This window comes from Capra hircus, chromosome 20 (assembly GCF_001704415.2).
Source record: "Capra hircus breed San Clemente chromosome 20, ASM170441v1, whole genome shotgun sequence".
In the NCBI taxonomy this organism is placed as follows: Eukaryota; Metazoa; Chordata; class Mammalia; order Artiodactyla; family Bovidae; genus Capra; species Capra hircus.
The window spans coordinates 7,753,674-7,779,673 of NC_030827.1; the positions used below are offsets into that span (position 1 = coordinate 7,753,674).

Consider the following 26,000-nt stretch of genomic DNA (forward strand, 5'->3'; position numbering starts at 1 on the left):
CTGAAAAGGACAGAACCTTGTGAGTTGTTTTCACCTGGCAAACAAGCTGGGACACTCAATGTTTTCATCTCCCAAAAGTTAATGAACTGCACTCACACTATATTCCTTCTCAGTTAAAATGTAGAAGAAAGAATATTTGTTTTATATGAGAAATTAATCTCTAAGAACATCTACCCCAGACTAGCATATATAATGTAAGACATTAAAGGTATTCCCACTAAATCTTGAATAAGACAAGGGTGGCCACTATTATTTACTATTTAATATTACTATGGCCACTATTAAGACATTTCAGAATTTCTAACCAAAGGAGTAAGTCAAGAAAATAAAATTAATTATTGAAGAGTAGCCATAATACCATTACTTTCAATTTTTTACTTTCTACTTTGAATATGGCAAAGAATCAAAAAAAAAAAACCCTGCTAAAACAAAAATTCAATGAGTTGGCCTATTAAAAAAAATTCAATACTTGTATTCATAACAGCAACCAATATTGGGGAAACATAATGAAAAAAAGAATAGTCTGTTCACAATAGGAACAGAGACAAATATCCAGGAATAAACTTAGCAGAAAAAGAGAACCTACATGAAGACAATTACAGAGATTTCCAACAGAACATAAAATAACATATTCTCAGTCAAGAGAACCAATTATTGCCAAAGTGCCAATTCTCCCTAACTTAATTCATAAATATAGTAATATTTTAATTAAACTACCTGAGTATAAGTTTAAGAAATTTGTCAGAGTGATTCAAAAGCTTTTATGAAAGAACATTCAGATATTTAAAAGAGTGGTACTTATCTTAATAATCTTAATAGATAAGATAATGGTACTAGATCAATAGGCAGATGATCAATAGAACATCAGAGACACCTTGATGCAGTCAAAGTATTGACTCAATAACAAAACAGCAATGTAGCATGACTATCTTTTCTGATGAAAACTTAGTATCAGACTTTATTTTCTTTTAATAGTCAACAGATTTAAGATATGAAATCTGAATGACAATAAACCAGCGGGGGCAGGAGTTTAATTTCAGTAGTAACCAAAAAATGCAAATTAAGGTCACGCGCTACCTTGACTTATTTTCAAATTGAGGAGAAGTAGAGAGGGGTGCTAATTATTTCGACAATGTCTTTCAAAAACCTCAAAAACTGATTTCAGTAATTTATCCTAAGGACACACTCAGATATGTTCAAAGAGATCAGTGCACAAAGACGTGTGCTATGGTATTATTAACAGACAAGTATATGTGTGTTAGTCACTTAGTGGTATCTGACTCTTTGTGACCCCTTTGTGGCTTGCCACGCTCCTCTGTCCATGGGATTCTTCAGGCAAGAATACTAGAGTGGGTCGCCATTCCATTCTCCAGGGGATCTTCCTGACCCAGGGATCGAACGTGGATCTCCTGCATTGCAGGCAGATTCTTTGCCATCTGAGCCACCACGGAAGACATAAACTATGAGGAATGGATTAATTCCATAGACCTGAATATTATACACCCACTAACAACTGTGCTATAGAGACAACTGATGAATAGAGAGGTACAGGCTCCAAGGGTACACACAAAATGATTTCTAAAAACTGGAGGGATACATTCCCCCAGACAACAGTAAGTCTCTCCACAGAATCACAAGTCATTTTAGTTACATGTATCAAGATTTTTCTATAAATTTGTCTATAAACATTGCTTTCACATCATTTAAGAATATTTTTTAACTCACAAATTGAGCAACTGGATGTATTCCGCCTTTCTTGTGCAGGACTTAGGGGATCATCCAGCCCCAGAGCCCTCATTTTTAGGGTGCCTGTCTTTCCTGGACAGACAGGGAGCCATCTGACGGTAGACCCTGTGGGCCACTTGCCCTTTTGTGCTCAGCCTTCGTCACAGTGCCTGGCCCAGGGAGGGTCCTCAATAAATGTTAGGCGGATGAACCAAGGAAACGATGGAAGAGCGTGTGAATTACTGACTGCCCCAAAGGCCTAAGGCCACATGTGGAAGTGAAAAGAGTTTAGGTGTGAATTTAAGTTTTCACCAGAAAATGTGAAGTCATACTACACTCACTTAAGAGTTTCATTGCAAACTTCCAGCCAGATCATATTCATCAATATTTTTTAAAGATATGAACTGTTTTATGGCTTCAGAGAAGAATGGTATATAAACTACAGTAATGGTGATGCCTCGTGATTGCAAAACCAGGTGAAGCTCAAAGCATCAGCAGAGTTACACTTGGGGTAGAGGTGGAGGGTTGGTGTTCTTTTAAGATCATTCATTACCTCTCAAATGTTCTAAATTTTAAAGTCTGGGACTCATCAAATAAAGTGAATTGCATGAGGAAAACATTCACAGGGTCAGAGCATAGTTACCTGAAGGCTATATAAGAGACGAGTTAAATTCTGTATCGCTTGTATAATCTGAAAAATAAGATTGTGAGTGTCAAGTTTTTAAAAAAGCATTCATTATGCACAAACAAAGAAAGGATGGTGACATATTTAAAGTATGCAGAGCTCACCTCTGACTGCAAAGAACCTGGGAAACTTCTATATTCCACCTAAAATACATAAAAACATAAAGAAAATGAACACTCACTCCACTCTTAAAAGGCTGCACTGCAGTGTTCCACAGTCTATGACCTCAGGGAAATCACTGCTCTCGCTCTAAAACTCTTCCATAGTGACCATTTCCTCCCAGAAAGCCAAGTATAGAATTCAACCACCAAAAGAGGAAAGAGAGCCCCCTCTGGGCAGCCTTGGTATCTGAGCTGCAAGGCCACTTCCTTCCAGATGCACTCAGCCCTCCCTTAAGACACCCAGGGAAGATGCTCGGGGAACGCTGTAGGCTCAAAGTGACCACATGTACCTCATGCACGCAGCGTTGTAAATGGTGCTCTCTGCACCCAGGCTAGTCTCTCGGGCCAGGCTTGTATCCTGGAGGCCAGGCTTGGAAACTACAGGTCATCATGCCCAGTCTCTAACTCACTTTGAGATTTGGGAAGTCATAATTGCCGCTGGCTGGAAGGAGAAACCAGACCCAGAGGCAGCGCAAAGGACACACTCAGCCGGCCGGCATCCTCCTGCTGAGGGCGCCCGGGGCCCAGGCACGGGCACCTAGGAGAAGCCCTGGCAGCAGAGGCCATGAACAAGGCCACAGGAGACCATGTGCTCCTTCGGGGGGTGGGGTGCATCTCCACCTGACTCCCTGCGTCTCCCCTGCACACACTGAGAGCACATGCGCATAGTCAGGGCTTCCAGTTTTCAGAATGCAACGTCTGTCCATTTGTTCCCTGTCTCTTTTCTCTCGTTAGGATGCAAGCCAAGGAGTAGCAAGATTTCATCTGTGTATTCAGTGCTGTGTCTGCAAACCTAAGAGGGCTGCTTGGTGTGTAACGGACACGCACATGCCATACTATAGATAAAGAATGAGCAGCTACTATGTCCTCCACACATCACACTGCGGGGATCCTCAGAGTCGCTGCCTTCCAAGGGCCTGCAGCCGCCTGCACACCGCTTGCAGTCTTGTCTGAGCAGCTTTAAATCAAACCTCAAGGAACAGTTCTCAGGTAACCTGAAACTTGTTACATTCAATTAGTTCAGGCTGATGAGGCCACTGTGATGAGCTAGCCTGGCCTTTTCTCCCTACGCTCTCACTCCTCACCCCACACTGCCCATGAAAGCTTTCACTACCAAGCAGCATCTCAAACAGGGGAAGGACAAATGATGGCTCATTAGAGCTGTGCCCCACCCTCACGAAGATAACAAGAGCTGAGAACTCCCCGTTCCATAGTGAATTCTGGAGTTCTCGCCACTCCTGGTTTAGTCCCTGCGCTACACTCCACTGCGTTTGTAAGATTGTACAGGACATAATTTTTATACTCTATAAAAATTAGAAACACAGAAATGAGTTGGATTATGCCACATGAAGTCACTTATTCCCAAGATCCACTAAGCTTGATAGGAGACAGGAATTTTGAAATGTCATCTTTTTAATGGAGTTGGCCCGCCACCTTGTGGGGAATGTGCATAGCTGCATTAGGTGCTTTACACATGGGATATTTTGACATTTGGGTTACAAATGCGAAATTTTGAAAAATTTTTTCAGAAATGCTTTTTTAAACCTTACCATATTAAGAAAGATAATTACAAAACAGCCATCATATACTTCTTTAAAGTGTGATTTCAAATGATTCTGCTCTATAGGTCAATTCATTTCTCAAAATGCCTTATTAATGGCAAAATTTCCCAGGTAGGTTCATCCAAAGAGGAACCTGGACACCTCATCTCTTACCTGGGACTGAATCATGGAAGGGGAGGACTTTAGGGGTGGAAGCCACCTCAGCTTTCCATTCAAAACTAATCAGCCCTTCCCCAACTTCCCTCCTCTAATAACAAAAAAGCAGCTGGAAACTACAGACCTGAAAGTGAAGTTTGCCCTGAAAAGAGCAGAAGAGCAGGAATGTTTAAGATAAAAGAACTTAGAGAGAGCTTACAGTCAGAATAAGTGGAGTGAAATCTAATGACTATATTCATTTTGGCCTATGAAGTTTGAAAAAGCACTAAATCACAGCCATCTTTTCTATGGCTCTTAAAATATCTTTGATTTCTTAGTCATATGTAATATACACAAGAATGTCTATGAAATATAAAATGTTACATAATTTACATAAAGATCTGACAGATGTCATTTTGCCACATTAACACACGGTGGTATCTGTAATGCACCTCATTCAATTTTAGATAAAGTAACTCTTGAGCCCAGGTAACCCTGGGAAGGCCCACTAGCCACCTCCCAGAATCAGGTTCTTATTCCCCATCTCTCTCCGACATCTCAGTTTCATCTGATGTTAATAGGAAATTTCATTTTAAAAGACTGTGTTGTAACCTATGCGTATAGTACGCACAAAGAAAAGGTGATGCCGCAAAGCAAAAACTGATTAGGTTAACTACAAGACTATCAAAAAGGCAGGTGACAGTAAGGGTGGTGAGAGGACAACAATCAGAAAGGAGCAGAAGGTAAAAGAAGGTGAAGAAGCCAGGACGTTCCAAAGTCAAAATTATTTCGGCCACTTTGGCGTCACCTGGCTGCATAAGGGCCTGCAAGCCCAGGACCACCTCTCAGCCAAGAGGTACTAAATGTCGTGGGTGAAAAGCTGGAGGTTTGCAGGGCGGAAAGTGAGACCAGAAGCAAGAGTGCAGACACACAAATAAACATTTGAGTTTTCAAACTTTTTAATAACTTTTCATTTGTTTCTTGGTTTACACCTATACGATATCAGAAAAGCAAGAACATTTTAAGAAAAAAGGCAGAAAGTTTAAGTACGAATACTGAAGTAGAGAACAATGCAGAAAACACTTGCGGACTATTCACTGCAGAGGACAGACCAGGAGCTGAGGTTGTTTTATTACACAAAGTAACCGGTGCCATTTACTAGCAAGTCAGTTCACAATACCTTCTCCCCCGCATCAGAAACCGCCAGGTCGGTTCCCACACCCTGGGTCCCGGCATCCACATCCCAACAGCCTCTTCCTCCTGTCCCTTCTGTGACTAGTGCTGGAAGCACATCGTTGAGACAGAAACAAAAAGGACATCATCAAACATCAGCCAGCGGACGGGGTCCTTGGTACACAGCTGACACATATTCCAAGGTAAGAAACATCGCAACGTCACATGTATCGAACATTCTTCTACGAGGTGCTAAAACAGAGCAGAGTAAAGTGCAGAGTCCCTGCCCCCAGGGAGCTTACACACTAGTAGGTGCCAATCTGACCCATGGCATCCAGCGTTTTTACTTTTCTTTCTTTCTGGCAGAGAGATGTCTGTGTGATGTCTGTGGGACCAAGACAGTAGGATTCTGCATCTCATTCACTAATGGGGAAAGAGGCCTGGGGGAGGGTCAAATAAAAACAGGCACAGCAGAGGAAAAGCGAGGGCTGGCAGACCAGCTCTAAGGAGACAGGTCTGGGAAGCCTCCTTCAGGGCCGGTACAAGAGCAGCAGGCCATAAACAAGGGAGGGGGCATCCAATAGGAAGAACGAAGCGTCTTTCTAAGCAGGTGAAGATGGCAAAAACTGCATGAGCTCAGAGTCATGAAACTGAGAAGCTGTCCTTATCTCCAAATAACTTACTAGTAATATTTTCAATGCTTTCCATGTGTGCTTCTTCCCTTAAAATTCTTGTTTACGCTGTAAATTCACATACACTATAATTACTATATACTTAATGTATGAAAACAGAAATATTTTTAGCCCAAAAATATGTTTAAGTACCAAAGAGATTTCACTCCATCCATTAAATCTCCAGTGGTGGGATTTTATTTATTTATTTATCCACCCATGTGAACTCAGTTAAAATTTATACCATGTTCATCTTGCACAGATTAAAACTAGACTTTCCAGAGCCCTTTCCCACACAGAATTTCACTGGAACCCTCCCCAATCAGGACCTCGTGAAATAAATATTCATTTGTGACACTGTATTTTTTTTCCCTTGGTACTATCTTGGAACTTTATTTCTGATGAAGGAAATACTTTTTTATTTAAGTTAATTAAACAATACTTAGATCTCTGGAAAATGAGAGCCCTCTATAATCCCAAAGGCCTCTTTTATTACGAAAAAGCTTTTGTTTATGCAGAAACCGTTTCAAATTATATCAGCTAAAATTTAAGTTCATTTTGCCCAAGCTGGTCAATACTTCCTCTATAGTGAAGGGACACTGGAGATTTTTCTGGCACTCAAAAATGGTTCAACACTTGGATATTACTCCTAACTCTCAGAGAGACGCCAAAAGAATCAGCCATTCTCTCTCTTGTCCCCCTCATAGACATGAGGACCACCAGGTAGGGAAAGAAGCTGACGGTGAGCCAGATGAAGGCAAGAAGAGTGGAATGGATCAGGTCCCTCTGCTCCTGTATTCTCTTTCAGAACAGAGAAGAGGTCTTCATAATTTCACAGGAAGTAGATTTACCTGTCTACCTGATTAGGTATACTGAGGACTGAAAACAGAGGGTCTTGCTTGGTCTGTAATCTCAGACTGACATGGGCCTAACTTAGAAGGACCCAGTGCTTGAAGCCTGTCATAGGACTAACCCGTCCAGTTACAGACTTTTTGTTTAGGAAAGTGGTTTTCACCCTCATCAACTCTATAAGGAGCATCAAACTCCAGTAGCACTGTGTCCCAGTCCAGCCCCAGCACTGAACACCAACCTGCCCCTCCTCTACAGGAACCCTGACATCAGGCCGCTGGGAACAGGCTCTGGATGGTTCTAGCAGATGTCAGGGGAGATGACGGCCCGGTCTGATGGGAGGTGGGTGCGGCCTGTGCTCGGAGCAGCTGCCAGAGCTGAGTGGAGCCTCTCCAGCTGTCCCTGGGCTGAGGCTGAGAGCGGCAGATCCCTACTCGTATTTTTAGCTAGAACTTCCTCAATGGCATACAAAGGTTCTTCTTTAAAAAGGAAATCACCCGGGGCAGTACAACTCCCCTGATGAATCTGGGCTGTGTCGAAATGAAAAACATATGTGCACATTCTGAAAATAGAAACCCAGGATTAGATAAAGTAGAACCCAAGAGGGGAAAATAATTATTGGTGCTAGTTTTAAAAAATGTATAGAATTTTAAAACTGGACTGCTTCCATTCATCTCTTAATTAGCCAAGGGATGCTGTTAAAGAAATTCTAAGGCAATTTAATCCGCCAATCTCTAGCTACTAAAAGACATCTTATCTTGAGCATAGAAGACCTGGTGGAAGTAAGGGTTTTAATCACCAGGATATAATGAAAACTATGTGCTTCTATCTCAAAAACCTCTAGAGAACTAAATATTTAGCTTACAACTACACATATGATTAGGTTTTGAGAAATTACTGAAATCAACTTACTACATTCTATTTTTCTGTATTTAAAGTCTTCTGACACACTGTTCAATAAATGAATCCCGACCTCAAAGTATACAACATTGATCAAGAATCTTTTGGCGCTTCTAAGTGTCATGTGTGTGTACATGTGGGTGTGTGTGTACGTGTGTCTTGCATGTGTGCATGCACGCATTAGATTCTAGTTTCCTGAGTTTGGTTTTCTCAGTTGACCATATGAGATGAAGGTAAAGGACTTACTCTTTAATGAACTGCAGGGACCCTTTTCCAGAAAAACCCCAAAACTGCAAAAGCTCTTGCAAGACTGCATTCGGTTAAGTCACAGCCAACACCAGGCAGGGCAGGGTTTGGGGAAGGCCACTGCTTGCCTGAGTAACCTACGACTAGGCAGCACCACCTACAACTATTCTCTAAGTCCTGGTCCTTGGAACACCGGTGTCGTTATTTTAGGTAAAGTAGGCTAGCGTATTTATTCTCAGGTTTTTTCCTAAAGAACATACTCAGCACCCTCCAAATCAGGGCACAGCTGTTGCCTTCATTTTATGTGCCCACTCTGTGCTCCAGGTCTGTGCCCAGGCTCACTGCAAAGGCCACGTGCTCACTTACAAGCAGTAGACAATCCTGGTGCGTCCTGAGAATTCAGCACGTCCGGCAAAGCAGGTTCTCCACAACCTTCCTCAGGGGATTGGCATGCATCGCTCATCTGGGAAGCCTTCACTGCCACTTGCAGACTCTCAGCTAAGGAGGAGGAAGAAAACAAAAGCCAATTTAAAATACACACACACACATTTTTTACTTAGTTCAGGGGTTAGCAAACTGTATTTCACCTGTGTCTGTTTTTATATGGCCCAGGAGCTAAAAATGACTTTTACCTTTGTTACAGTTGTATTAAATACACATCCATGCACAAAGAAGACTGTGTTCCCAAAAACTGTACATGGCCTGCAGAGCCTAAAATATTTTCTATCCAGCCCTTTACAGAAAAAGTTTACCCACCTGAAATTTAGACCAATACTTTCAGTATCATTTTATGATACAGGATTAATTCAATTTTTTTTAAAACTCACAGTATAAAAATAATTCAAATGCAACTTTCAGTAAAATAGTATGCTTTAAAAAAAGTTCCTGAAACTCAGTTAATTTAAATATAATATCAGGCATTAAGATTTTCGTACTTACTACTCAGAAATATTAGTTATTCTTCAAAAGAGAATTTCCCCCAAACATGCCTTAAATAAAATACAGGTTCCCATTCCTGACTCTCAACCTACTGGATCAGATTATCCAGAGAAGAAAACAGAGGAGGTGAATTTTAAAGAGCACCAAAGGCTACTCTTGAGATCTGGTAAGAACTGGGAAACACCACACCAAGAAAGGCAAGTTTTTAATGACAATGAAAAGTTTGCAATTAGCATGGAGAATAGTATAACCCTGAGGATTCTACAAATATTTCTAAAACACTCTGTCCAGTGATTCGATTTAGCAACTAGTCATTGAGCACCTACTCTGTTTGGGGGCCACTGAGCATCTGCTAACTAATAAGATGAGTTTGCAGAGGAGGAAAGAGACATACAACTAACTCTACTGCGGGGCAATGCACATCAGCACCCAGCTCTACCAGCCAGGTATCAGAGCACCACAGAATGCCCAGCAGCACAGGCTAAAACTGCGAGCAGGTAACTTATGTGATGAAGACATCATCAAGGATAATGAGAGGGCCCCCGGCTCATGTCAATCCAGCCTTTGGGCTTTATTTCTAAAACCTCTCTCATCTCTACCCACTTCTCCCTACTTGCATTGCCAATAGTCCTGGTCTAGACCAAGGCCCCAGCCTCTCATTGTAACCGCTTCTTAACAGTCTCCAGGCAAACTATTCTCCTTCTGATCTTGTTTTCCATTCATCAACCCTCATTCTTTTCAAGACATAAATAAGATCAGGCTACATCCATGATTAAAAGCTTCCAACAACTAACTTTCCATTGGTTTTGGAATAAAATCTCTCTCTCCCTCTCTCTTTAACCACAGTCTACAAATATCTGCTCCCTGCGCACCCATAACACAGTATCCTCTGCCTCCTGCCACCTGCCCGTCCTTCTTTCATTGAACATGCCAGCTCATTCCCGATGTAGGGCCTACAAACTCACATTCTCTCAGCCCAGGAATTGTCTTCCCCTAGGTCTCCAGACAGTTGGCTTCTCATCAGTCAATTCTCACCTCAAAACATAACCTCAGAGAGTCTTCCCTGACCTCTCTACAGTAAAGCCTTCCCCTCATCCAATCCCATTATCTTATTTTCTTGCAGCTTTCTGAAATTACCTTGTTTCTTTGTGTATTGTTTACTAGAGATTTTTATGAAAGCATTACTCTTTCCTTAGTTGGCACCAACAATAGTGCACATGGTTCAGTTCAGCTGCTCAGTCGAGTCTGACTCTCTGTAATTCCACGGACGGCAGCACTCCAGACCTCCCTGTCCATCACCAACTCCCGGAGCTGCTCAAACTCATGTGCCTTGAGTCAGTGATGCCATCCAACCTTCTCATCCTCTGTCATCCCCTTCTCCTCCTACCTTCAATCTTTCCCAGCATCAGGGTCTTTTCCAATGAGTCAGCTCTTCACATCAGGGGACCAAAGTATTGGAGTTTCAGCTTCAGCATCAGTCCTTCCAACGAATATTCAAGACTGATTTTCTTTAGGACTGACTGGTTTGATCTCCCTGCAGTCCGAGGGACTCTCAAGACTCTTCTCCAACACCACAGTTCAAAAGCATCAATTCTTCGGTGCTCAGCTCTCTTTATAGTCCAACCCTAACATCCACACATGACTACTGGAAAAACCATAACTTTGACTAGACAGACCTTTGTTGGCAAAGTAATTTCTCTGCTCTTTAATTTGCTGTCTAGGTTGGTCATAGCTTTTCTTCCAAGGAGCAAGCGTCTTTTAATTTCATGGCTCCAGTCACCATCTGCAGTGATTTTGGAGCCAAAAAAAAAAAGTCTGTCACTGTTTCCATTGTTTCCCCATCTATTTGCCATGAAGTGATGGGACCAGATGCCATGATCTTAGTTTTCTGAATGTTGAGTTTTAAGACAGCTTTTCACTCTCCTCTTTCACTTTTATCAAGAGGCTCTTTAGCTCCTCTTTACTTTCTGCCATAAGGGTGGTGTCATCTGCATATCTGAGGTTACTGATATTTCTCCTGGCAATCTTGATTCCAGCTTATGCTTCATTCAGCCCAGCATATCACATGATGTATTCTGCATATAAGTTACATGAGCAGGGTGACAACATACAGCCTTGATGTACTCCTTTCCCAATTGGGAACCAGTCTGTCGTTCCATGTCCAGTTCTAACTGTTGCTTCTTGACCTGCATACAGATTTCTCAGAAGGCAGGCCAGGTGGTCTGGTATGCACATGGTAAGTAAATGCTTAATGAACATCTGATGAATGAATGAGTGAGAGATTCTCCATCAGTGGACTCCACTTTAGATCACCTCTATGCCCTCCTCAGGCTTTCCAGGTAGCTCAGCTGGTAAAGAATCCATCTGCAATGCAGGAGATCCTGGTTTGATTCCTGGGTCGGGAAGTTCTCCTGGAGAACAGATAGGCTACCCACTGCAATAATCTTGGGCTTTCCTGGTGGTTCAGACACTGCAGAATCCACCTGCAATGCAGGAGACCTGGGTTCGATCCCTGGGTTGGGAAGATACCCTGGAAAACGGCATGGCAACCCACTCCAGTATTCTTTTTTTTCTCCACTCCAGTATTCCTGCCTAGAGAATCCCCATAGACAGAGGGGCCTGGTGGGTACAGTCCATGGGGTCGCAAAGAGTCAGAGATGACTGAGCGACTAAGCACACGCGCCCTCCTTAAGAGCTCAGTTTCCTCAACCGTGAGACAGACGCCACAGATTCCATGATTTCTAAATCCTCTTCCAGAGGTAGTGTTCTGAGATTTCTAAGACAGAACTTACCAAATGTTTTCTGCAAACAACCAAAGAGTAAACATTTTAGGCTTTGTGGGCCTACTACAACTATTCAGTTACCTGTTGCAACTATTCCTCTTTGCCACTGTAGCCAGGAGGCAGCCACAGACAACAGGAAATGCATGGGCGTGCCTGTGACCCAACAGAACTGTTGCTATAAAAACACGTGGTGGGAGGCGGGACGCATTTAGTCTGTAATTTATCAACCCGTGTGCTGAATGACGGCATCCCCTGTGGAGGCTTTTTTATCTCCCAAGCCCTCCGTCCCTATTGTCACTTCCAGTCTATTAGCCCTATTTCCTCCCTAAACCTGTTTTTCCTTTGAATTTTATGCCACCAGATTACACCACTTACTGGCCCTCCTGGTTGTCATTCATCTACAGATTCTCAAACAACACGGCACCTGGCGTAAGTCCTCTCCCCTCCCCCAATGTTACTCTTGTCAAAATTCTCTGTCATTCCAACTCTATGAACACAGTCCTCCAACACCCTGGCCTCTCATCTCCCTAACTTTTTCCCCTTCATTGACCTCGTCCTCCACTCTACCTCAGCCAGCAACTCCCGCGGTTATGCCCTAGACTCTGTTATTCTCCACACTGCGCTCAGAGGGCTCCTTTAAAAACACAAATCAAGACATTCCTCTAGTCAAAACTCTGTACTGCTTCCCATGTCACTCACAATGAAATTCAAAGCACTTAACCTTGATCTCATCTATGTGACCCGCGTCCTAGGCGCTCTAACTCATCTCCTGCCACTCTCCACCGCTATTTCACTCCACCTGCCTGTCCCCTTTGCTGCTCCTCAAACAAGCTGGGTGCTCGCCTGCCTCAGGGCCTTTGCACCTGCAGTTCTCCAATCTGGAACATTCTTTCCCCAGTTGTCTACTCTGCTTTCTCACTTCCTTCTTGTCTGCTCACATATCATCATATCAAAGAGCCCTTCCCTGGTCATCCTATCAAAAACAGAACCTCCCCAACCCCATCACTCTCTATTCCCCTTATCCTTATTTTCCTTCATAGCACTTGAACCAAACTGACATTTTTTAAAAAAATATATTTTGCTGTTTCTGGAATCAGTAAGGACTCTGTCTCTGAATAATAAGGATTTATTCTGCTGTATCTTCAGCTCCAAGACCACAACACGTGGCACATAGTAGCTGCTTAATAAACATTTTGGGAGTCTGTTGAAAAAAATCCTTTCGGAAGCAACTTACCCTCTTTCAGTGCTGCAGCCAGTAATGAGGCTGCCTGGGGAGGCTCTCCGGGGTCTGTTTGAATGAGGAGGTGGGGCTCTAAATGGACATCCTGATATCCACTCAGTTCTCCAAGTTTCGCGTAGATATGCAGCTTCTCTTCCAAATATGTGCAAATTTGTTGATCTTGGTTACTGAGCATTTCTAAGAAATAGTATTTATCATTGAAAATTATCACATGAATACAACAAATGAAAACCCAGGCCTCTAAGACAACAATGTTGCTAATTAGCAAGCAGGACGGTTGAACAGGTCAAGTACAAGTCATTGGGTGGGACAAACATAGATTCAAATCCTAACTTTCTATTTGGTGACTGTAGCTTCCAGCAGATGATTAAACATCTTCCACTGTCTCTTCTGTAAATTTGTTGTACCCCATAAATGTTCGTTTCCTTTCCAATTCCCCTAATTCCAGAATACCTTGCAAAGCCAATCTCTGTTTATTCAGGCTGTTTTCTATTAAGACTAAACATGAAGCTCAGGAATGAAAATCGAGGCCGCACTGTCCACGATGAGCGCTTCCCACAAGGGAAAACAATGCCAGGGCTGGAAGGCTCGGCCTTCAGCCAGTCCTGGGCAAAACCAAACATACCGGTTTATGTTTTTGGTTTCTCAACATCCAATTTCTTTAACCATCTTCACATGCACCGTCTTCCTCTAATTTCAGCATGTCACAGAATTCTTAGAGCTTAAAGGGACCACAACCAGCAGCGAATCCAGAGCTTCTCAGTCTGCCTCAGAATCATCAGAGGGGAGTTTAAAATACTGGCGCGTACAGCCCACTGCCCTCAAATTCTGGGTGAGTTGGCTGAGGGTGAAGCCCAGGCATCAGAATTTTTAAAGACCTCTGCAAGTGACTCTAATGCCCAGTGAGAGGTGAGAATCACTGAGCTCATTTAATTGCGTTATTTCACAGATTTGGAAACCAAGGACCAGAGCTACTGTGGTCCTTGCCCAAAGTCAGTCCACTGTGGCCTATTAGTGCTGGGATCTAAAATCAAAACACTAGACAAAGGGGTTTCCCTGGTGGCTCAGTGGTGAGGAATCCACCTACCGATGCAGGAGACACGGGTTCGATCCCTGGTCCAGGAGGAGCCCACGTGCCATGGAGCAACTAAATCCACACGCCACGACCCCTGAGCCTGCTGTGCTCTAGAGCCCGTGCTCTGCAACCAGAGAAGCTCCTGCAACGGCTCCTCTCCACCCAGGAAATCTGTACGCAAAATTCAAACCCAAACACCACAACCAGAGAGCAGCCCCCACTCAGCACAACTAGAGAAAAGCCTGGGCAGCAACAAAGGCCCAGCACAGCCAAAAATAAATTAATTAACTTTTAAAAACACTGGACAACAGCTCCCATGCCTACCTGCACCATACTGCCCACAGCTACTGTCATGTTATATGCAGAATTTTAAACATATATATTTTAACCACTAAGGAGGAAGAGGTAGGGAGTCATTTTATTTGAGCACTTCTAGTGACAATATATATTAATATATATACATTTTTTGAGAGCAGTCAGGGTGGGCCTTGGGTGCACAAAATTAATTATTTAGTCCTGAACTCCTATTCACGCCACCTGGGCTTTCCCAGTCTCCAAGGACAACCGTGGGACCAGGAACGCGAGGCGCCTGCACTGTACCTTGACATTGCTGAATCTTCGCCACTCTGGCTTCAGCTTTCCTCCTCTCTTCATCTGACTCACTTGTCCTTCCCCCTTCTTCTTCTGGGCAACTTTAAAAGACAACAGTCAAGAGAGACAGCTGAAACCATACCCAGGTCTCTTTAGGTTCATTAGACAGACATGGGAACTTGGCAGAATTATTCAGAAAAGAAAAGTTCAGCATAAAAAGAATTCATCATGCCCCCTGGCCAAGAGATTTGGTTTTTTTTGAGTATATAATGGAGCTTGAATAATGTAAGAGAGCTTTCAAAGTGAGCAGTTTAGGATGACTCAAATATTCCAACACACACACACATACACAAACATATACACACACAATACCAATGCCAGGAGTAGGTACAATTAAAAGAATACTTTTTGCTTTCTACTGCATTTGGGTATTTCCATTCTCAGTGAGGGTAAGCATAGAGAGACTAGAGGTGGATGGAGGTAGGGCGCCAGGCTAGGTGGAGTGCAGTGGAGGTGGAGGAATTTTATACATCTTTCAAGATCTAGCCAAATTACCATTAAGAATGATCACCCTCACACCCCCATTTATAAAAACTGTCACAGCACCAGCAATGAGGGGTCAGCTGATACAGATCCACTGGTCTAAAAATGTTTATTGAATGAATTCCCAATTATGGACACACAAAAACAGAAGACATGGTCCCTGCCCTCAAGGAGCTTCCAATCTAATAACCAAACATATATACATAAATAAATAATAGCTACAAGGCAGTAGCAGGTATCAAGCATCAAATAAATGCTTTGGGAGCAGGTATTAAGGAATTTCAGGTTAGGAAGAGACCAGTGGAACTGAGGAGGTCTTCATGAAGATGCTGGGTCACAGCTGCACCAAGATGGGCGGGAGTCACACAGGCAGAGGGAGACGGGGCGTTACATGCAGGGAGGCGTGGAGAACAAAGATGCAGGTGAGGGACTATGGCAGGCGGGAGCAGGGTGCAGGGAGCAGACCCTTCTAGCTGAGGCTGAGCTTTCATGCAGGGGAAACATGGTTAGATTATTTTCCCCAACAGAACAAGTCCATTCCCACAATAGTGGACAGAAGGAAGCGCTACCTTTCTACTGCCTGTTGGATCCGTCTCATCCAGTTATTTCTTTCCTCCTTGGAGTTGGTATGGATTTCATACATCTCGGGACCAGCAGATGAAGCGCTGATCAAAAACATTCCTCTCTCCTCATTTGCAACTTCCCTAGCAATGAGCTTCTGAAGGGAAATAACTGAGGGCTTCTGATCCTACAGAAAACAGGATGAGGTGCAGATGAAACAGTATCCTGCTTGAAGGAAGGGTCTCACGAAACACGATAGCTAAGGAGAGAGACAGTATTAGGGAAGTATCTTGCTGCAGCCTTTCCGGAAGAGCTGTGGCGGTGGGTAAGATCGCCAAGGGAGAGGGTAAGGTGAAGAGCAGATGGAAAACGAGGATGCAAGAGAATGTCCTTAGGAACTGATGACTTTAAAAGATATCATTTAAAAAGAACAATCAGAGCAATAAGAAAATATCAAAAAAGGCAGTAGTGAGGGATACAGAGACTTTTCTAGAAGGGCATGGAAACAGTGTATCAAATATTATGAATAGATTAAGAGGGTTTGAAGACCTGAAGTGACCCTTGGCTTTAGCACTTAACAGCAACACTGTTTTAACAAGGTGATGTGTACAGAACCCCAAGCACCAAAGAGGAATCTATTAAAATGAAAGGTAAGCAAGGAGAGGCAAGACTTCAGATTCTCCAGGACCAATGTCTCCTGCTACCACAGCACCAAGCACAGAGGCTCACTCCCTCGTGCAAATGCCTCCTGTTCTCACCAACAGATAGGTGAGCTCTTGGTGAGCAGACGTGGGTCTAATTCATCTTCAGATACCTAACGCATTGTTTTGAATAAAGTAGGCAACTCAGTAAATGTTTGTAGAACTCTGTCTGGCATAATTCCATCAGACGGAAATAGGAACAAAGTCTAAAATTTGGCTGATTAAATCACTTTCCTATCAACATTTACTGTGATCCTTCAGGGCCTCCTCCTAAGCACTGAGGATTCAAAGATGAATAAAAAACATGGATAATGCTAATTTTGGTAGGTAGTTATAGTTGAACAAATGGCCAAAAGAATGCCCACACAATGAACAGTTTGGGGGCTAAATATGAAGAATCTTCTTTGGTTTGTGGCTTCCACCACTGTTTACAGAGCTGGCTGCAGCACGCAGCTTTGCTTCTGCCTCAGGAACCAAGAGACGCCTTTATCCAGAACACGCCGCTCCAGCCCTCCCTGCTGACTCCTTAGTGCTTGCCTACTTTCCCAGCGTCATCCAGCTTCACCACATCTGAAGTTGCATGCAAGGGTATGACCAGAGGATCACTTCACTCTGTCTTCATCCAATTCTTAAGAGAAGCAAACACAAGAAACCAACCCATCATGGGACAAACCACTGGCCTACTCAGTCTTGGGTGCTGCCTCTGCTCTTGGAAGTCAAAGCTGCTTTGGGCCAAAGCTTTTAGAATGCTGCACTTTCTAATTAGGGAGCACCTGTGACCATGTTTAATATCCCGTACTCAATTATGGGTTTACTATATAAGACCTTATCTACCTTCCTTCTTGCAATGCTGTTTCAGCTTCCTCAGCTTACAAGGTCAGCAGCCTCTGTACATAAAGAGGCAGAGGCAGAGTAGGTTTGAATACACACACACACACACATAATTTGAACTAGTAGTTTAGTGTTGCAGGAGAGGAGGTGGTGGGGTCAGATATTTTAAAAATGAAAAACAGGTCAGTAGATAGAAAGTAGCTTCCATTTAACCACCATAGACCAGGAGGCATCAGGGGCAGCACCATGATTACTCATATGAACCACACAGGGACACTAGGGATGATCAAGAATTCAAATTAAATCTCTAGGAATGGAGGGAACCTGGCTACTTTGGAGACAGATGTCAAAAACTAGTGATGCAAAGGCCTAGGTCAGCTTGCAGAGAGCTTTTTTAGAAATAATTTTCCAGTCTCTAAAAACTGAGCATTTCCCTGTTTTAAAATAAAAACACTAGATTTCTGAGTTTTGGGGGAAAACAGAAGATTAGCAACCCTGGGCCCATACCCTCATTTAAAACACAGGCAATGGCTGAGTCATCCTGCCCTCTTCAGGAAAGGGCATGAATTCACCAGTTCACTGCAGTCTCTACCTCTATCAGCTCCTTGACAGCAAGAGTCTGGGCTGGTTTACTCATTTATTAATATATTTCCTGCCCAATCCCTGAAGACACTGGAGTTGACAACCTCTGCCCAAGGAAAAGGAACTTCTACGTTCAGCCTCATCGTTACATCACATCCAGTGGTGATTACATCAAGTGGCCAATTCTGTTTAGTAATTCATTCCATATCAATCAATGGATGACAAATAACCAACATTGTAGAGAGCTTCCATTATGCTGCTCACATTGGTACCACATCTTAGATTCTTTCCTATAACAGGGCCTGACGCTCCACAGTGTTGACAAGGGGTTAACTGACAGCATCTTCCATCTTTAAGTGAGTCCCTGTGGGCCACAAGATGCTGCATAAGACACGCTATAAAATATTGGGTTCACTGCTATTCTATGCCTCACTCTGTGCTGGCAATGAGATTAAATAACACAGTGCAAAGATAAGTGTTATATGAACAGCCTTATTATCTAATAGCCACTATGGGAGAATGAAGAAAGAAGCCTCTTTACACTTCATAAAACAGGATGGTATTCTCACGTTTGGCAGAAGAGACACCACGAATGGAGTTAGCAACTGGTACAGCAGGCCCTGCCCAACAGGGATAAAGAGAGTGAGGTACCAGAAAGAAAGAAAGTGAAGTCGCTCATTTGTGTCTGACTCTTTGCAACCCCATGGACTGTAGCCTACCAGGCTTCTCCGTCCATGGGATTCTCCAGGCAATACTGGAGTGGGTTACCATTTCTTTCTCCAGGGGATCTTCCTGACCCAGGGATCGAACCCAGGTCTCCTGCACTGGAGGCAGACACTTTAACCTCTGAGCCACCAGGGAAGCAGCATTAATATCTCAGTTGCTGGGAAGTTAGGAATGGGAGGGGAGGGGGTTTCTGAAGGGAAGACCAAGATAGTCAAGCAGCAGAGGGTCCCCTGGTGGCTCAGTCGGTAAAGAATCTGCCTACAATGCGGGAGACCTGGGTTCGATACCTGGGTTGGGAAGATCCCCTGGAGGAGGGCATGGCAATCCACTCCAGTATTCTTGCCCGGAGAATCCCCATGGACAGAGGAGCCTGGTGGGCTGCAGTCCATGGAGCTGCAAAGAGCTGGAGACGACTGAGCAACTAAGCACACACTCACCAACTAATATCAAAATACTTCAATATTTTCACAGTTGATCAAATTGCTACATCAACTGACTACCAGCCCTGGTTATGATAAATCAACTCATATCATGCTTGGAAAACCAACTGGATGCTTGTTACTGAACACTGCAATCACTGATAATGGGAATATACCACAGGCATGATCTTGTCAGTGACCATTTAATTTCACTAGGCATTTCAGGCATTTTCCAAGAAGATGCGGGATTAAAGTAATTGAAATATTCATCACATGGCTGAATACTTACAACAGCTGCGAAGATGTATTTCTGGTCTTTTTCTTGTAAAAACAGCAGCACATCAGTCAGAAGTAGAGCTAGGATATCTTCAAAGGAAAAAAATTACTAGTATTAAATGAAGCAAACCACAATTCAACGCCCTTATTAAAATTCTCATTTCCTGTTTAAACAAACTAAATATTAAAAAGCTAAGATTTAGTCTAATTACAAAACGTTTATTAAAATGCCTGTATTATGATAGCTAAAGGCTTACTTTAGAGATAACATAGGAAGTAAGTGGCATTTAAGTACATGCTTGTGTGTGTCACTGCCAGCACAGCTAAATCTCCACCAAAATTTAATGTTGCAGTTTTCAAAAATGGAAGAAAAATATTCAGTGAAAACCAAGGTCCTATTAAGTCCAGTGGCCAGTGTTGACACCTCAGGCAAGGTGCTAGCTACAGAATCATTCCTTAAGGATCAGAATAAAGTGTCTTAGACTCTGACCAGACCAACAGATGACCGCTCGGTAGCGAACACCCCCAATGTCAACATGTATATTCATGCATTATGTCACTCAGTACCAAAGATGTTTAGAGTTTATTTCTCTCCTCAATGGTCTGAGCCCTGGGCTGGCTTGGCACACAATAGACTCTGGGTGTGTAGGCATATTTTCCAGAACAATATTTCCACGCCACCAATTAGGACTCTCAGTACCTTTGATTCAGACATCACAAACTTGAAAACCCATGCAACACTTAGGAAGCCTTTTGCCTGGGGGCAGCAAACTCTCCCCGAAGGTATGTAGGGTGGGCCACCTCTGTCTGTTGAGGTTTCCAACTTGACCCTACAGAAATCTTTCCACTGACCCACAGTTTGTGTGTGTGCCTGCATTGCTGAACCATTTTTCTTTGGAAAATCTGTCCTCTATTAAATGAATAATGTGCATTAGAGAAAAACTGGTCTGTTAGAGCCACAGTACCTTTGAAACGACCTGTAGCAGTTTTCCAATAGACAAGGCCATCGTATAACAGGGTCCTCTCTTTACTCATCAGTGCCTGTTTCCTAAACACATGGCCATTTTTGAGCTTGGTGTATGTTTTGTTTTCTATCTTATTTAGGATCTCAAGCCATTTTTGTTTTTTCTCGTATTCGCTGACTTTTAAATCCACAGCTGCAATCATGTCTTTAATTAAGCAAAGTGCTTTGCATAAGTCTCTCTGTTCTTCAGTGCTCTCTGTATGGGAAAAAGAAAGAATAGACACCAAGCAATAAGCCAGAGTGCTCTGGGAGACACTTTTTCTTCAATGTTAAAAAAAAAAGTTAAATACATCATCTAAAGAGCAGAAATCCCATAGCAAAAATGTTGGACTAACTTCAAATATTAGGGAGTTTGGGACTGATATGTACACAGTGGTACATTTAAAATGGACAACCAACAAGAACCTACTGTATAGTACATGCAACTCTGCTGAATATTATGTAACAATCTAGATAGGAACATGTATAACTGAATCACTTTATTGTACCCCTGAAACTATCACAACATTGTTAATCAACTAAATGCCAATATTAAAAAAAGAGGGGGAAAAATCAAATATTCTATCATCACTCTGCATCCCTCCTGCCTAAAAGGATGGTTAAAATGTGTCCTTAAGAAGATATACTTATCAGATACTTCAGCAGGAACACTGTGACAACATGATGTCTGAGTTCTAGAGACTGGTCTGACCTTCTTCCCTAAAGCAGTGACTGTCATACCCCAAGTTCAGCCTTCCTTCCACCTGCCCAGACATGAGTAATCAAGCAGTCCCCATACCAAGCTCCTCAGAACTTCTCTGAGCTACAAGCCCAACCTGGAATCCTTTCCTGAAAGGAGGCTGCAGTGTGACTGCAATGGACACCAGCCTCATTTCCCTTCCTGGATCCCTTGCTCCATAAAAAGTAACATTCAAAGTTATAGTTTACAACTGAATTAGCATAAAGATAAATATACTAATAATATGTATCAAAACATCTTTTCAGCCTCAAGGATTGGGACCAAGGCACTGTGCTGAGTGGCTAAGTCAGCTATGCCAACAGAGCAGAGAATCATCAGCCCAACTACGATTCTTTGAAATCCAGGCCAAAGCTCTTATCTCTAGACTATCTGAAGAATAACTTCTAGAGGAGTTTCTGCAACAGCTTCCTGGAGCTTCTGATGAAGTAAATTTAACTATTTTCTAAATTTGATGTTTAAAAAACTAATTGATGTTTATTGAGGTGAATGGAACTGAAAGGGAAAGTTTCAGCAAGTCAGACACCACTAGAAGGAGAGAAGAAAGAAAGTCAACAGAGAAAATAAAAGATTCTCTAGAGCCTAGAGCACCAGAAGTAAATACGCAGAAAGAGCAGTGAAATGGAATAAGGACTTGTCCTCCAAAGGATCCAAACGTTCCAGGCTCTAAATGCCTTAAACGGGTACATGAAGGCTTAGTCAGTCAACCAAGCAACAGACTGTGACACCACGGTTACCAAGGGAGATTTTCTCATTGCCCACGATAGAGCCTACTGCCTTTACTTTGCGACCTTACTACCCTGCCACTCACCTAAGCTGCAGTCCCCACCACCAAAAATAAAGATTCTTCTTTATAAAGAGTGTATTTCAAATATAGGAAAGCTGAGTAGAGAAAATCAAAGTTGAATTACAAAGTGACTTAAAATAAGGCAAGAAAAGGCTCCAAGTCTTCTGATCTTCAGGGATAAATCACTGTCTTTTAACAGCCTGCAACTCAAAAGTGCAGGAATATGCGTGCTACCCAGAAGTCTTGTCAGGAATGCTGGCCTCGGGTTCTGCCTCAGTCCTACTGAAGCAGACTCTGCTTGTAAACAAGATCTCCAGGTGAAGGGTATCTAATCAGGTTCCAAAAGCACTGCCCTGGTAGAGTCCCAGGAGCTTGTGCGCCCAGAAGCCAGAGAAAGAACTGGGGGAGAGGTGCGACTTAACTAAGGAGGCAGTGTTCACTCAGTCACTGTGACAGCTATACCTGAGGAGCCGGAATTCACACTTCTCACTTCTGACACACCAAGTCACAATCACTGTCTCACATGCTACCTGGAATTTGACATGGGACGACTCTTGGAGCAGCAGTAGCTGACCTCACACAACCTGACAGCTCTTAGATGCACATTAAAATTAAGAAAGAAAATATAACCATGATACAAATGGAAAGTCTTAATTTTGTTTCCATTCTTTCACCAAGAACAAAATTATGAAGCATGTCTCTATATCGTGCTTATATTTTCTTGTATATTAATTATATGAAGCAATAAAAGATGGGACATAAGGAATGGGTGCTACCATTCCTGACTGAACTCACATTCTAATGTGACTAAAAAAATGGAAAGGCTGTCGTGAGTCTCTACTCACCGAGACCCCTACCAAGGAAAGGATGTTAAGAGCTGACTTTTTAGAGTGGGCATTATCATTTTCATGGTCTTCAAGTCAACTGACCATAATAAAGATAATAAAAACAGCTCCCACTCATCAAGCACCTCATTTACATTAAGCTGTATACTGAGCACTTTCTGAGGCCATCTTATTTAACCCTCACACCAATTCCATAAGACAAGGACTAGTATTGTCACTTGGTAGTGGAGAACACTGAGGCTCATTTCATCACCTTGCCCACCTAATGAGTGGAAGAGCCAAGTATCTGTGATGGCCATGCAAATTTACACAGTCACACCAAAGCCCTTGTTGACATAATACACTACCTTCCTAATAACTCACTCATGATCAACAAGCCTGACCCTTGAGGAACAGGCCCTTGTACCTATACATTCACTGCACTGTTCTACTATTGGTAACCTATTTGTACCCGCCACAGGACTACCTATTGAACTAATAACCCCTCAAGGAGCTTACAGAACAGCCATGTGGATTAACAGAGCCTCAGAGGATTCCCAGACATTAGTCTTCGATGAGTTGACAGGGTCAAAAATAGCTTCTTCATAAATCATCCTCAGTCTAACAAATCACTGCTGGGAGGGTAACAGGAAGATGAAGAAGAAGAGGTATTAAGGTTTGGATATGGGGGAAATAAAGACGGGAAAGGCAGGGTCAGAGTATGAGGAAGCCTACTTGCTTTGGGCTGCTTGGAGGCATTCAGACTATTGGCCAAGTCATATTATGAAAGAGAACTTTTCAAAATGGATCCAAATCCTAAGGCTTTACAGTTTTTCTATAATGAACAATCTTTATGAATCAGATGCCACAATCATTGATAGCTGTTTACAACACCTCGGCTACATTTAAACTTAACAAAAGAGGGAAATGTTGATCCCAGAAGTCATCACTCACCCTTTGTGTACTGCAATATCCTTTCCACCAAGACAGGGTACTTTGTGATGCGCTGAGTGACCAGCAGAATGCATTCTGGAATTCCTCGGCGTCGAGCCAGAAGATTACTATTTCGGAGCTTAAAATATATATGCATATATATTTTAATATACACAAACACCACCTGCATTTTCTTTTCAGGTAGGAATTTAACAATACAAAGAATCTGCAATGGTATCATTCTATTCAGACAAACATGCATGACCATTCATTAAAACAACACTATTTTCATTAAATTGTATACTTTGAAATTAATATCAACCCAAATCTCCAAGATTAATAAGTTTCAAGTTACTCTGATATAGTTAATTCCAAAATGAGCAAGTTTTAACACATATAAGTGCTAAAGATTCATGAATAACAAAGTTTTGAAAAACAGTCAGAAATCAGTTATATTTTGAACAGGAGTTTGCAATTAACTGTTTGTTTTCCCAACAGGTTTTCCTCTATATTTGTCGTTCTTTATTTTAGTACTTAAAGTTTCCTCCAATCAGGGCAACTTTTTTCTAAAAACCTCAGTCTTCCTTTCAAGTTCTTAATACACATGTATTTTTTAAAAAAGGAGAATCTGGTAGCATTCCTAGAATGGTAGATAAAAAAATTAGGGTCTGTGAAACTCTAAGGGACAAATTCCTTCAATAAGTTGGACACCAAAAAATGGGATGGGGCACATTCAATTTAAAGGTGATTTAAAAACATAAGCCCTGCATACAATATCTAAACCTTGGTCAGATCCTAATTTAAGCAATCCAATTTTATGAGATAATCAGGGAATTTTGAATACTGGACAACTCTTTGAAGATATTAAAGAATAATTATTTAAGTGTAATAACTCCACTGTAATTTTTAAAAATATATATTGTTCAGAGATACAAGTTATATATGAAATGAGGTGCGTTACAGATTTGCTTGCAATTAATCCAGTGGAGCTGAAGTAGATTCTTTATTTTTACTGTGACTCTTCTGACTTATTACTTGTCACAGCATGAAATAGCTTCATAAGATACTACAAAGGTACTCAGAAGTATAGACAACATGTCTTCACAAATATAAATACAAAAGCAAATGATTTGGGAGAATATACTAACACAGAAAAAGCAGTCTTTTATCTTTGCCAGAAACATACTACTTCCTTCTTCCCTGAAAAACAGTACCTAGATGCGAAACTTGCTTAGATCATGTAAAAAACAAGCATGAACTTTACATTGGCTTACCATTTTGTAAGAGTTTTAAAATACTTGCCTTAATAAAATTCTGAAACTTTTTATTCTGCTGGAGTTCTTTAAAGAGGCTAACAGCCTCTTTGTGATGGCTACAGAATTCCCCATATATTTTCTTCATTTTATTTGCATTTTCTTCTGAAAACTGAGAAGAATAACATTTCAATGATGGTTTGAAAATTTAGTCAGTTCTAAGTGACTCAGAGGGTAAAGCGTATGCCTGCAATGCAGGAGACCCAGGTTCAATCCTTGGGTTGGGAAGATCCTCTGGAGAAGGAAGTGGCAACCCACTCCAGTACTCTTGCCTGAAAAATTCCATGGACGGAGGAGCCTGGTAGGCTACAATCCATGGGGAGTCGGACATGACTGAACAACTTCACTTTCACCTTTGAACACTAAAAAGAACATGCAATTTTCATATAGTTCAATGCATTCTTTGCAAATAAAGAATAAATTCCTGGGATTTCTGACCACAATCAGTTCTCTTCCATAGATACCTTTTAAAGAAAGAGGAAGTAATCAACAGGTAAGAGGAAGACATCAACATAATGTGACTATATGATATTGAACTAACTCAACTATCAATAGCCAAATGAAAACCATTTGCTATCTTCTATGTTCTGTGTTTACACAACTTTATAATTTCGATCTGCAGTCTTAAGGAAGGGTATGGGGCATATTCAGGGATCCTCAGGAAAACTGACGTTTACATTGGCTAACTGATCATGTCCATGAACTCAGTGCTCAGTTAGGAACTTGATTTTTGTCATCACAAATGGATCAAGAGGCAGGTTATTATTAACCAAGATGACAGAAAAAGATGAGTAACCAGAGGGCCAGTTTATTAACTGATGGTCACAAGTAGAAATAGGGACTGGGTATTTAAAAAACCTTAACCTATAGAAAAATCTCTGTTGAAAAATCTACAAAGAAGCCCACTTAGAATCATAAGATGGTAAAGAGAGAATCTGCCGAATAATGTGAATGCCTGTCTTTCAGACTCTGATGACCCCACACATACACATCCATGTTGAAGATCACT

General features: G+C 42.1%; 1 protein-coding gene across 5 annotated transcripts in view; it reads right to left on the reverse strand.

Annotated features, from left to right (window-relative positions):
• ARHGEF28 (Rho guanine nucleotide exchange factor 28) overlaps positions 1-26,000 on the reverse strand; it is a 344,574-nt gene that overhangs the window by 45,228 nt on the left and 273,346 nt on the right. For all 5 annotated transcript variants that reach the window (XM_018065570.1, XM_018065568.1, XM_018065569.1 and 2 more), the window contains 11 exons: positions 24,981-25,103; positions 23,700-23,817; positions 20,340-20,594; positions 19,388-19,464; positions 15,848-16,026; positions 14,745-14,836; positions 13,064-13,246; positions 8,474-8,605; positions 5,449-5,549; positions 2,515-2,553; positions 2,369-2,416 (listed from right to left, as the gene is read on the reverse strand). In XM_018065570.1, the coding sequence (XP_017921059.1) occupies positions 2,369-2,416; positions 2,515-2,553; positions 5,449-5,549; positions 8,474-8,605; positions 13,064-13,246; positions 14,745-14,836; positions 15,848-16,026; positions 19,388-19,464; positions 20,340-20,594; positions 23,700-23,817; positions 24,981-25,103 (1,347 nt within the window). The remainder of the gene's footprint in view (positions 1-2,368; positions 2,417-2,514; positions 2,554-5,448; positions 5,550-8,473; positions 8,606-13,063; positions 13,247-14,744; positions 14,837-15,847; positions 16,027-19,387; positions 19,465-20,339; positions 20,595-23,699; positions 23,818-24,980; positions 25,104-26,000) is intronic.